This window comes from Vulpes lagopus, chromosome 6 (genome assembly GCF_018345385.1).
Source record: "Vulpes lagopus strain Blue_001 chromosome 6, ASM1834538v1, whole genome shotgun sequence".
NCBI lineage: Eukaryota > Metazoa > Chordata > Mammalia > Carnivora > Canidae > Vulpes > Vulpes lagopus.
The window spans coordinates 4,253,854-4,267,824 of NC_054829.1; the positions used below are offsets into that span (position 1 = coordinate 4,253,854).

At 52.4% G+C, this 13,971-nt stretch overlaps 1 protein-coding gene across 1 annotated transcript; it reads left to right on the forward strand.

Moving 5' to 3' along the window:
* Positions 1–8,471: 8,471 nt before the first annotated feature.
* On the forward strand, positions 8,472–12,545 carry RTL1 (retrotransposon Gag like 1). Its single transcript, XM_041758095.1, has one exon. It carries the CDS (start codon positions 8,472–8,474, stop codon positions 12,513–12,515), a length of 4,044 nt encoding a protein of 1,347 aa, XP_041614029.1. The 3' UTR covers positions 12,516–12,545.
* Positions 12,546–13,971: the final 1,426 nt, after the last annotated feature.

A 13,971-nucleotide genomic window follows, 5' to 3' on the forward strand; every position in this document is an offset into this window, starting at 1 on the left:
CTCTCAGGCCGAGGGTCCCTCGGGGTCCCCAAGTGGCCACTGCCTGCCCCCCGCCAGGACCGAGGGCATCCGTTCCTGCCCTCTCCAGCCCCTGGTGGAAGCAGGAAAACCTGGCTTTCCCCACGGCCTCTTCCTTCCTGACCTAGGTCCTCCTGGCGCCGCGAAATGGGGAACTCGGTCGGGAGCCAAGTCAGTGTCTGGGGTCAAGCTGCTAGGGTCGTGCCTGACACAGAGCAGACGCTGGGGAAACATCAGTTTCAATAAATAAATTCTAATTACCCCCGTCTGGACGGCACTGGCCTCATGCGCGCAGGCCGCCCCTCGCCAGCCTCAGTCGCCAGCAGCCTGCGGCCTGGGGGAGGGGGGCCCTCGGTGGTCTTGGTCCTCGAGCCGTGGCTCCTGCTAATAATTAGAGCTCCCGGGTAAGTCACTTCAGCCCCCCGACCCCAGCTCCGCTGCACTCCCTTGCAAGGTGGAACGCCGTCACCTCACGGGGCGAGTGGGGAGATTAAAGTTGACCCAGGCGTGAAAATGCTGAGTGCTGACCGTCCCGCTACAGCAGGTGTTTCAAAACTAAAAATCCCAAAAGTCTTCGTGATAATCACAGGCCCTTCCTTGTTCAGACCGTGTTGCAGCCTACGAAGGGCCCATGACCCCTGGGAAGGAGGTCTACCTCTGACTCTGGCCCTACTTCCACCCACACCAAGGCCAAGGTCCCCCCCGCCAGCTCACCCCTAGGCCTACGGCTCCTGGCCCGTCCTCAGAGCCAGCAGAACACGGGGCATAGAGGGACCCCACCACAGACACACAGATTCCACTGAGACCCGTCCAGTCCCAAGGTCAAACAGGACCAACCCCAGAAGGAACAGGCCAGCCTGTGCTCCCAACCAGGACTTCTAGGTGGGGGCCTCCTTTAAAGGAAATGGCATGAGGACCCTCCCAAGTAGTAAGTAGTGTAAGGAACCCCCCCCCCAAGCTTCTGGAATTGAGGCAGGGTGGGGACCCTGAGCTCCACTTGCTCAGTCAACCCCCTCCTTTTACCGCTGCTGCCCAGGTCACTCCTCAGGCATCTCCCAGAATCCCAGAGCTACAGGAACAAAGTGAAAAGACCTCCTGCCCAAGCCCGCCTTGCAGTTCTGGGGAAACTGAGGGCCCAGGAGGGGAAGGTCACGCTGAAAGTCAGTGTGGGTCCCGGGTTGGCAGCTGGTGCGCCTCCTTCCTCTGCCCGCTTGCCATGAAAGGCAAGAGCAGCCCAGGGAGCAGCTGATTGGCCTGGCCCTTTTGGACAGCCCAAAGAAGAAGGACATTCTCATGTGTGACCCCTCTCCCAATCCCTCCCAGGGTTATTCTGGGCAGAGTGATCCAGCTGCCCCCTGGAGCTGCCAGTCAAGCAGTAGGGCGGGGGGATGGCCACAGGAATATTGCTAGGTCAGGGGCACTGCCCCTCACCCTGATGGCTTGAGGAGGCAAGGGGCCGAGGCATCTTTTCTAGAAGGCACCCCACCCAACCAGTTTGGGTTTAGGTGGAAAAGCCCTGGGACCAGCCCCAACCCTGCTGTAACTTCATGTCTGTCCTGAATCACGGCCACCTCTCCTTCTATAGACTATCCCTACAGGGATGTCGGAGGCCCAGTGGGGCCTGATACCCAAGGCCCCAAGCCCCAGCCCCCAGGTGAAGAGTGGGAAGCCGCTGAGGCTGGCCACTCTGGGTCAAGACGTGAAGAGTCTCCCAGCTATAAGGCCCAAGTGGTCTTAACCCACAAGGCAGGGGGTGAGCAGGCAAAGCAGGAGTCCACAGGACCCAGGACCTACCCAAGGTACTCATGGGGTGCTCAGGGATCCATCTTGAAAATCCCTAGTGACAAGCTGTGTGGGGAGTGACCATACCCCTGGTCTACACCAGGAAACCAAGGAGCCGCAGCCCTTAGCCTAATAAGGGTACATCTGGACCTTGACACTAGTTTAATAAAATAACTAAGACCGACCTACAGGCCCACCAGCGTCCCCACGTGCCCACTCCCACAGGGATGCTCAGCAGGTCTGGGGCAATAAGGGAGTCAATGAGGGATGTTCATCTCAAGGTCACTTAGCCCTCAAGACGTGGTGGCTGTGTCCCTCGAACCCAAGTGGCTCTGAGGCAGGCCGAGGCACACAGGGTCTCCCCCCAACCTCAGCCCTGATGTCTATCCTAGCAGCTGAGAAGGCCAGGGCTGCAGGTGTGGCCGCCGGGCGTCTGAGAGGCTGGGAAAGGCGAGGCCGTGACAGAGAACCCCGTGGTCCCTCGTTCCCCTCTGTCCTCCCGCCTCCTCTTTCTTGGCTCTCTACCTTCCTCGTCAGCAACTCAGGCTGCAGGCCCCCCTCCCCTGTCCTCACCTCTCCCCTGCTCCCCGCCCCTGGCTAACTCTGCTCCTAAATACCCCTCATCTCCTCTTCCAAGCTCTATTTTTAAAATCAGATTTCCTTTACTGTACAAGTGAGCCGACAAGGCGAGGTATTCGCTGAGGGATTGGCCCCCCCGGCCCCCCCCTCCCATCCAACCCTTCATAGACTCACGTTGGCAGCCCTGACCCAATGGGCCACTTGCTCAGCGGCAAGCAAGGAGCTGACCTGGCCGAGAAGGCTCTGGGCACTGAAGGTGGTGAGGCTGGGGTGTCTGTCTATGAGTGTCGGCGGGGGGCAGAGGGTCCAACTCAAAGACCTCAAGGGCACTTCTGACCTGAACCAGGTGCACTAAATCCTGATTTTGATTTTGATTTTTTTTGGTAAGGTGAGAATTCCCCAATCAAGAGATATTTCTTAAAGAAATTGCCTTGAGGCCTGAGACCTGAGCATTTATTAAGCTACATCTGTAGAACGGAGCAGTATTACCTCTGGAGAGCCCAGAGAAGGGGCTGGGCAGCCTCCAGGCTGCACCAGCTGCAGCAGGTGGGCATGTGGAGGGTGGGCGTCAGAAGGAAGCCCGTAGCCACTGTATAAAGCCAGACATGGGAGGCCAGAGGCACCTTCACTTTATGAAACACGGCCCCAATAATGCCCAATGTCTTCCCAAAGGGTCAGGCAGCGGAACCCAGCAGAGCCTCAAAGGAGACGCTCACCATCAGTAAAGGGAGATCCCTCGGTCTTGGCCCCCAGGACCCTACACTCACCTCCAGCAGGACATTTAGCATGAGGGCATGGTCCTCATCTCCTTGCTGGTGACGTTCTGCAAGGCATGGCTGCTTCCGTTTCTTCCCATCGGGGTCCTCAAACCAGCGCCTGGCCCAGAAAAAAGAATCAGGACACGTTGCTGTAATGAATTAATGAAATGGAGGCAGAGGAACCAGCTTAACAACATAAAAAGATCCAGAACTATAAAATTAAAATGAGTTCGGGGACAGGAAGTAAGAAACCCAGTCTTTGAGGAGCAAAGTGCGAGAGGAACAAGAAACTGCATCGAGAAATTAGGGAGGATGAAAAATGTTGGGTTTGTGCAAAGGAATTTGGGCTTTATTCCCTAAGTAGTGAAAAAGCAATGTAAAGATTTTTTAATATAACAAATACCTGGTCCAATTTTCATTTCATGCTCAGGCATTTGGATTTTATGCTTTGGACGTGAAATCCGAAAGGTTTTACACTGAGAACACCATGATTGAAGACGCCGAGATGTCGAGATATGTTGTTAGTGATGAAAATACAGGAAAAGATTTTAAGCGGGGTTCTAGGAATAGATTTGGGGTTTGGGGGATAGCTTTATTTTGAGGAATGACTGGAACAAGTTTTTGTATCATGCTGAGTTTGGATTCTTGCCAAAGGGTCTTAAGAAATGTGATGGTGAGATTTTTGCTTGTGGAAGATAAATCTGCAGAAAAACATGAAAAAATGTATTTTAAGGCTAACAGCTTTGGACTTTATTATACAGGGAACATTGAAAAACTATAAAGAGAAAACCGGTAAGAGCCACAAATTTAAGTCTCCTGCAAAAACCTTTGCACTTTATATCTCAGGGGTGCCAACATCTGAGTTTCAGAGATTTGATGGATGTTGACACCAAAGTTGAAAAACTTCAGTCCTAAGAGTTATGTGATCAACGCTGGGAACGCGCAAAGAAATTTGAAATTTATTTTGAGGCTCTGACATGATTGGAGTTCTGTACATGCCTAGAAATTTGATTTTAGCCAATGAAAAGTTCTAAGAGAGTGACATGGTAAGATTTTTTTTTTTTTGGAGTGGATAATACGCGGTGAAATTACAAAATAAAATTCACATTTTGAGCTAAGAATTTGGACTTTGATTCCATAACTTCACAATGAAGAGGCATTGTTAAGATTTTAAGGCGGAATTACAAGATAAAATTTTATATGCTGTGCTAGGAAGTGTGAACTTTATTTTAAGGGATGACAAGATCGAATTTTTATATCATGCTAATAAGTTTGGATTTAAGCCAATAAAGGGTTTACAAGAATGACGGGATGAGATTTGGTTTTTTTGTTTTTTTTTATAGACCAGTCTGAAGATAAATTACATGGTACAACGTTGCATTTTATGTTAAGTAGCTGGGACGTTCTGTTACAGGCAACGAAGAAATCTTGGAAAGTTTTAAATTGGGAGTTACATGATCAAACTTATGCATTTTGGCAGAGCTACAAGAGTGGGTTTTTATGGTAAAGATAATATGATCAGATCTTTATAACATGCCAAGGAGATGTGATTTTATGTGAGAGTCAAAGGCATTCAAGCATTTCATTTTGGGGAGGGATATGATCTCATTTTTGAACCCTCATGCAGAGGTGTTTGGATTTTAGCCAGTAAAGGGTTTTAAGGAGTGACTGATGAGTTAGTTTGGTCTCCAGGGGAATTAGCTGCTAAAATATATTTTATGCTAAGGTGTCTGGATTTGATGAACCTGATAATGAACGCGCATCGACGGCTCAGAGGAGGTGCCCCCTGGCACAAGTGCACCGTCTGTACTTTATGCTGAAGGACTCGATCATTTTATAGCAAGTGATACGGAGGCGGGGCAGGTCTTAGGCAAAGGTTATGTGACTGAATTTCCATAGCTTGCTAAGAAGTCTGGACCCTATTTTGAGGAATGACAGGAATACATTTTTGTGCTGTGCTAAGGATTTTGGATTTCAGCCATTCAGAGATTTTAAGAGAGTGACATGGTAAAATTTCTGTGTTCGGTAAGAGTAGTCTGCGGAGAAATTATATGGTAATACGTGTATTTTTGACTAAGCAGTTTAGATCTTATCTCATAGGTGATTAAGAGATATTAAAAAGTGTTAAGCAGAAGTTACAAGACCAAATTCATGTACCTTGCAAGGAAGTGTGACCTTTGGTTTTGAGGAATGACACGGTCAAATTTTTATATAATGCTGAGAGGTTTGGAATTAAGCCAATCAACGGTTTAAGAAGCGGCCTGGTAAGAGTTGGAGGTTTATATCCATCCATTTGCTGATAAATTACACGGTAAAATTTTTGTTTTATGCCAAGTGATTGGAACTTTATGTTTTAAGCAATGAAAAGAAACTTTTGTACATTTTAAATACAGCAGTTATGGGACAACTTTCACGCGTCCTGCTAAAACTTTGAACTTTGATGCTAAGGAATATTCAGGTCAGGATTTTGTAATATGCCAACGATATTGGATTTTAGACTGAAGACAGGTGAACAATTTCATCAGTTACATCATCATCAAATTCATAAATACGCTAAGACATATGGACTTAGAATAAAAGGGGTATAATCTAGTTTTCAAATCATCTGGCGAAGGAATTTAAATTTTAACCAATAAAGGGTTCTCAGGGTTTTAAGAGCCATATAAAGTGTTCTCAGGGTTTTAAGAGCCATACTGAGATTTCACATTTTAAATTTTAGCCAATTTAGACTTAAAAAAAAAAAAAAAAGACTTCTAGAAGTTTTAAAAGCTATATAGATTTTATACTTAAAACTTTACATTTCAGCTGATTTAAATTTTTCAGTTTTAAAATTTAAATTTCAGTCAATATAAGTTTTTAAGTTTTAAATTTTATCAATAAAGTGCTTTAAGTTTTAAGAGATAGATATACAGTTTTCGTGTTTAAATTTTTAAACTTTAGCCAATTTAAATGTTTCGATTTTATTTATTTTATTTATTTTATTTAAATTCAATTTGCCAACATTTAAGATGATTCCATTTTAAGGTATTAAATGTTAACCAATTTAAATGTTTCCATTTTAAAATATTAAATTTTAGCCAATTTAAATTTTTCAATTTTAAAATTTAAATTTCTGTCAATTAGAATTTTTGAATTTTAAATTGTAGCCAACGAAGAGTTTTATGGGTTTTAAGAGAGATACAGATTTCATATTTAAAAATCTAAATTTTAGCCAATTTAAAATTTTCAATTTTTCAATTTTAAATTTTAGCCAATAATGGGTTTCAACAGTTTTAAGACAGGCACAGATTTTATATTTGAAATTTGAAATTTCAGCCAACTTAAATTTTTCCATTTTAAAATGCAAATTTCAGCCAATTCAAATTTTTAAGTTTTAAGTTTTAGCCAATTATGGGTTTTAAGAGACATACGGAGATTTTTATTTCTAATAGTGGAGTCTGTGGATGAGTTAGTCAAATTTTATATTTCAATTAGAGTTTTATATTAGATCTTGGAATTGTGGAATAGTTGCATACGCCTTATAGGACTTTGGTGAGGACAAATGAGTTAACTGAGGCGCCATGTATGTGGTGAGGATGGGGATGGTGATGATTTTACGTGACCGTAAAATGCTAGAAACATGCTAGAAACATGTAATCTCTACCTGGAGGAATGGCATGAGCAGAATTTTCTATTATTCTAAGGCTTTTACATTTTAGCCAGAGAATGATTTTGGGGAGTTTCTTGTGTCAGCAATTGTTATGCTAAAAGGTTTGGATTTAATATTGTGAACAGTAAATAAACAACAAAACCTTTTCATCAGAGGCTCTGCAGGGTGGAATTAACTGTCAGGCTAACCAGAATGTACTTAATTTTGAGAAACAGCAGATTGGAATCGTCTATCTTGTTGGAAAGTTTGGATTTTAGCCAATGAGGGAATGCCTTTTTTTTTTTTTTTTAAATAGATGGGCCTGGTGGCTAAGAGGAGTACTCAGAAGTAACAAAAGCTGTTAAATGTAGAAAGAGGGGTGACCACAGAGCCACTCTTTTGGATAACCAGAACTCAATTTGCTCTCCCAGCAGGGAAGACATGTGCAAAATAACCCCAACCCAGACATCTCTTTAAATTCAGCCTCAGCCCACTCAAACCACCCATGACTATGAAAACTCCATTCCAAGACAATCAGAGGTCAAAGATACCTCGCACCCTCCCCCTCCTCCCTCCCCCCTCCCTCCCCACCCCTTAGTCCCTACCCCAGCTCTCCTAGAGACACCCCTAGGTCAGGGAGAAACCAGCCAGAAACAGAGAGGGAGTGTCTGCTAGAGGAAAAAAACCAGTCCCACCTGGCAAGACTGGAGGGGCAGGTAAAATATGATTGCTCACGTGTGTGGAATTGATGCCCGAACCCCCACAAGGAGGGGGATCTTGGAAAAGTGGCAGTTTTAGGAGAGGATCCACAGATCTCCCCGAGGGCTCAGAGCTGGGGAGATTGGAAACTGATGCAAGAGTAGGAGAAGTCAGCAAAGCTTCCAAGTGAGAACCAAGTCACGGGGTGCAAGTTTCTGCCACATAGTAGGTGCTTTATAAACGTTTATGGAAAAAAATAAAAGCCGGACCTCCAGATCTGCCCTCCCTCCACACTGGCCCAATTTCTCCTGTGAATCTAGGGTAGGAAGTGAGAGCTATTTTAGGCTGCTGATCCAACTGATGGGACTGTGGCCAACTGCCCATTTTCTCCTCTTCCCCCGACCTTGTTAAACAGTAGGCATCTGCTGGAGATTCCCACTTCACAACGGGGGAGGGCGGGGGGAGCGGACGGCGAGCCAAGCTTGCTCCAGGGCACCCTGCCTGCCAGGGACAGCTCTGAATGGCACTGACATATGACCTCTGTGACTTTAGGGTGACCAGAGAAAGGAAGGAGGGTTGACCAGGCACGTGTGCCAGCGGGGGTGACGCGGCCAAAGCATCCTGCCAGGGGCCTGCCTGCCACAGCGGCCGCTCTGGGCCTATTGCTCCACAGAATTTATGGGCTGTGAATTTCTCACGGCCATGGGGGAAGCAGGCAAGCCAGACAGGCCGAGCAAGCCTGGGAGAATCGGGAGAAGGTCAGGGGCAGAATGATATTCTAGGTTGGGCACGAGGAAGCTCTCCCCGGTTCCTCTCTGTTCTGAGGAGTTGGGCATCTGATTTGTCCCCGAGAACCCAACCTTGACCTCGCGAATCCCTAAACAGCTGCCTTTCCTCCTCACCCGTCCTCCCCACCCCCAGGTTCTGATCTCTGCCGTCCCAGTCGCTGACCGGACGCGTCACAACCTTACCAGTCTTCAGAGAACAACTCCTTTCCATCCGACGAAATGATAGAACCCTCTGAAGACTCATTTGAGACGATGATGGAGCGTAAGAATCCATCATCAAAACAAATGGAGTCCTCCGAGGGCTCATCCAACACCACCGTGGAGACATCAGGCAGCGGCGCGCAGGAGGCGGCGGGGCCAGCCAGTGGCCCAGCCCAGGGAATGAAAGAGCTGCCCATTGATCTCCGCCAAGACATGGAGGAGCCATCCAGTGGCCCACATAGGGAAATTAAGGATCCACCCAATGACCTACTCCAAGACCTGGAGGAGTCACGCAATGGTTCACATCAGGGAGTGGGGGATCCATCCGGTGAGGCACCTGGCACAAGGGAAGAAGCATCAGTCAACCCAAGGGGAGCCCGAAACAAACACGGCAGCGACACTGACCTGGCCAACGGGAGGGAGGAGGAGGAGCAGCTGGAAGAGGAGCCCGAGACTTCGGAGTTCATGGCCACGGTGAGATCCATCATCTCTCTGTACTTCCGCATGCAAGACCTCAGAGAGCAACAAAGAGTAGCAGAGGAGATCTTGATGGAAGCCATCAATGCAGGCCGACTGCCCGTCCCGGTAAACTTCTCCGGCGACCGCAGGGAGTACCACGAGTTCATCGTGCTCTGCCAACTGATCCTACAAAGCTACCCGAGCATGTTCTACAACGACCGCCTGCGAGTGGGGTACATCATGTGCCACCTCTCGGGCATGGCCTTAGAATGGGCCAGGGCTCTGATGAATGAGAACAGCTCCCTGATGAGCGACTTCCCCGCCTTCCTGGAGGCCATGTCCGATATGTTCGAGTACCGCCAGGCGCTGCGTGTGGCGGAAGATGCCATGTTCAACCTCAGGCAGGGGAGTCGCACCGCCATCGAGTACATCAATGAGTTCCAGGGCCTGGTACCCACCTTGGGCTGGTCGGACGAAGTCCTGCAGGCCCACCTGTGCCAGGGGCTCAACGAGGAAATCAGGCACTATCTGTTCCGCGTCCCGCAGCCGGATTCGCTCGACAGTCTCATCGTGCTCGTCCTGCAGATAGAAGAAAAGCTGGCAGAGCGGAGGGCGATGCTCAGGCTGCCCCCAGAGGCCCGCCCACGGAACCTGACCTGGATCGACTCACCTGCCCCGGAGAGGTGGATGGTTAGCAGCTGGCTGCCCTGCGACGCCCGGCCCGCCATCGACCGCAACCACCTCTTCCTGCTGCTCCTGGTCAGGGTGAACCCCTACCACAGCGTCGCGGTTCAGGCCCTGGTCGACTCAGGGGCGGGCGGCAACTTCATGGATGAGAGGTTTGCCCAAGAGCACTATGTCGAGCTCTACGAGAAGCCCTACCCGCAGATGGTCCAAGGCGTGGACGGCTCACTGATCGGCAACGAACCTGTCTGGCTCTACACCGAGCCCCTGGTGTGCATCCATCAGAACCACCAGGAGTCCATCGAATTCGACATCGTTCCGTCCCCCAACTTCTCCGTGATATTAGGCATCAAGTGGCTCCGGATCCACACCCCCGAAGTCGACTGGGTCAGAGGCCGCTGCACCTTTCACTCTCCCTACTGCCTGCAGAAGTGCTTCCGCCCGCCCCCACCATGCATCGCACTGGAAAGACATGCCATCAGCCTGCTGCCCGGACTGCCGCCCCTGTACTCCGACCTGGCCGACGTGTTTAACCCGAAGGAAGCAGATGATGAGACTTCCGACCAGCCAAGCTCAGACGGATCCGATGATCTTTCTGAATCAGAGCCCTCTGAGCTTCAGCAGGCTGGAGACAGTGATCACAGCGAGACCTTTTACGAATGTCCCTCCATCGCGCCGTGGGAACCTGTGGGTGCCGGGATGCAAGAAAGTGCCAGGCCGCGGGATGACAACTGGAACGCGGAGAGCATGCTGACCGACAAACAAGACTACATACAGATCATTCCAGAACTATTCGACCAGTTACACGGAGCTACATGGTTCACGAAGCTGGAGCTGCGGGGGACCATTGTGGAGGAAAGCATGAACATACACCAAGCGGAGGACGTATGGAAAACAGCGTTTGGTTTCGAGCTCCCAAAGATGAAGAGCTACAAGCCCTTTCCACTATCCTCAGACCCGGTCATCCCTCAGAACGTGCTCCACTTTATCCTAAAGGACATGCTCGGCTACTTCGTGCTCTCCTACGGGCAGGACGTCGTGGTCTACTCAATGAGCCAGGAAGAACACTTCCAACACGTCCGCCAGGTCCTGGTCCGCTTCCGACACCACCACGTCTACTGCTCACTGGACAGAAGCCAGTTCCACCGACACACGGTCGAATTCATGGGATTCGTCCTCACCCCCAAAGGGGTGAAACTGAACAAGACCATCGTGACCACCGTGACGGGGTACCCCACCCCTGGCTCTAAGAAGTCCCTGAAACACCTGCTCCGCTTCATCCTGCCCTACCAGCACTTCGTGGAGCGCTTCAGCATCATCATAGAGCCCCTGGTGAGGCTGCTGCTCAACGCCCCGACGTTCTCCTGGGGAGACGAGGAGCAAGAGGCCTTCGAGTGCCTGAAGCGGGCTTTCCGCAAGGCGCCCCTCCTGCACCACCCCAAGCCGCAGAACCCCTTCTACTTGGAAACGGGCGTCACCAAGACAGCTCTGCACGCCTCCCTGATCCAAATAGACGAACAGACCGGCAAGAGAGTCTCCTGCGCTTTCTACTCCCGAATTATCTCGCCTATCGAAGTCGCCTACTCTCAACTGGAAATGAAGATTCTTCCAATAAGGGCTTCCTTCATGGTGTGGTGCCGCTACCTGGAGAACACCGAGGAGCCCATCATGATCCTTCTCAACACAGAGGATCTAGCCTCTCTGAATAATGACAGGCTCACCGTACTTCTCCCCGGGCATTGGGTCTTCTTCTTCTCCCACTTCAACTTTGACGTCATGGAGCGGCCTGCGCAAGAGGGCGGCCGGCCTCTGCCACCCGTGAGAAACCTCACCCGAAGGGCTTTCCAGCACAACACTGCCACCCGGTCCAGGTCCCTGTTCACCACGGGAGGGTATTTCGGGGATCGGTCCCTAGACTCGGAGGAAGACGATGAGACTGAAGACGCATCGAACCAGGACGAGCCCAACGGGCGGAACCTCCAGCAGGAGTTCCTGGCTCTGATACCAATCGATCAAATATTCCACAGCTTCCTCGCCCACTTCAGCGTGGCCCAGATCAGGGCCGTCATCCTGCACTTCTTCCGGGGCCTCCTCTTCTGGAAGGACACCCTGGCCGTGGCAGCACTCCTGGTGCTGCTGAAGCTGAAGCGGCGCCTCTCCATGCTGCCCACGCCCGCCTGGGCGGCCGTGCGGCCCCCGCAGAGGCGCTGGCTGCGCCTCGGCCAGGCCGCGACCCTCGTCCCCGGCAGCGGCATGGCCACCGCCATCGCTCAGCTCCTCACCCAGGTGCCCCCCACCGTGGGCACGAGCGCCGTCCCGGCCCAAGAGCTGGCCGGGCTGCTCCTGGGCCCCGGCCACCGGCAGCAACGCGCCCTGCTCCCCCTGACCCGCCGGGGCCTGCAGCTCACACCCGGCTTCTGGCTGCTGCTGTGTGACTTCTTCGGGGTCCGAGTTGGCGCGTGGGAGGGAGCCCGCCCCCTCCCGGGGGGCACCCGCTATCTGGAGCTGCACGTCGTGGGTGATGAAGATGTCGTCTTGCGAGAAGCCCTGCAAGACGACCTGCAACGTTACCGTCAGTGTGGCCTGCATGACGGCCTGCAAGACACCTCGCAGGACGAGCAGGAGAACGACGTGCAGGAGGCCCTCAGCGCCGACACCCCCATGGTCCTGCAGCCCCTCCGACACCTCCCCATGCCCTCCGAAGTCCTCGCCTTCCTGAGCCGACACCCACCCCGGGCCCGCAGCGCCTACGGGCAGCCTGACCCCGTCGCCCAGGAGCTGGCAGCCAGGGCCCTGCTCCGCTTTCTGACCACGGTCTACGCACAGGCACCACCGGCCACCGTCTGGGCGGGCCAGCCCCGGGGGGAAGCCAGGCTGGAAGAGCTGCCTGACGGCGAGGACAACGCGAGCCTCAAGTGAAGCGCCCCCTGGCCGGCCAGGGCCAAGCCCTCCGTTCCTCTGCCCCCCTCTCCTCGGCCTCTCCCTGCAGCCTCCCCATGCCTCAGCCTGCTTCACTCAGAACCAGCGCCCCCCAACTTCCTGCCACTCCTGACCCAAGGGGAACCCACTTGTGAAGGGCAAAAATTTCTTCAACTCATCAACCAGCAGCGTCACCTGTGCTACAGTGAACTATCCAACCATCAGAGACCCAGAGCCAGCTCAGGGCCACACACACAGTCCGTCTTAACCGCCTAGGTCCCAGGCTTTGCAGCTGGGAGTGAGATCAATGAGGGAGCGAGCAGTGGTGAGCAGGAGATGACCCCATGACCCAAGGCCAGGTGAAGCATCAGGCACAGCAGACGCAGCCAAGCAAGCAGATGCCGGGGACCCACCCCCCACCCCCCCCCACCCCCCGGGAGTGACGAGTGGCCACCATGTGCCATCCTGGGACACTGACCTCGGGTGCTCCACTGACTTCTTCTACCTCCACCACCGGTGCTCCTGCTCCCCCTGGGCTCCCGTCCCCCCGCCCCCGCCCCCCACCCCGCTCACACCTCGTGGAGCGTTGGGGCACCTCCCTCACCCACCCGCTGCAAAGCCAGCCCACCCCCACCGTCTGGTTCAGCACCCCACACCCTGACTCTGTCTGGCCCTGAGCTCGGTTCTCACCTGGAAGGTGCCTCTCCATGGAACGTCCGACGTACCAGTACTTACCGGATTGGCATTCTCGAGAGTCCCCGTGACTCCCAGGACACTTGTCTGGGCTCCCCCTCCCCGCCCAGCCCTGACCACACAGGGGCCCAGAGGTTCCGCCACAGACTGAGGACGGCCCGGACACCCAGCCAACTGTGCTGAGCCAGTTCCTACCAGACTACCACTCTCTGCCACGGGGAGGAGACCCCCCCCCGACTTTCCCCTCACCTGTCCCACCCCCTAAATAAAGTAAAATAAAAGATTATCTGACTCTGTGGTTTGTCCTGAAGGTGGCTGGTGGGGGAACAGGAGAGTAGGAATGGGGATGGGAGGCAAGTGGAGTGGGAGCACTTTGGGGGCCCTTCCCCCAAAACAGGCACCACCTTGTGCTGGGGCGGGGGGGCAGGGGGACACAGGGAGCCGCCTCCTCCTTACGGTCAAGTCTCACCTCTGGCCTGGGCCTAACTCCCACACAAGACCTGCGGGCTGAGCAGGCTGTTCTCTGGCCCCTGACTCGGAGCATTTGGGAACAGGAGCCCTGGACTCAAACAACTCCATCTCTACCACCCTCCTGTGGACGCCAAGGTCACATGGTCCTTTAAGTGGCAAAGTAGCTGTTCTGAGGGTGCACTGCCCTGGGAAGGGGAGGGGGCTCCCAGGGAGTCCAGGAAAATAGGATGGCACTCGTTCACTCGGGGTGCACTCGACCCGCAGTCCAGCACACGCAGACTGAGGGCCCCTG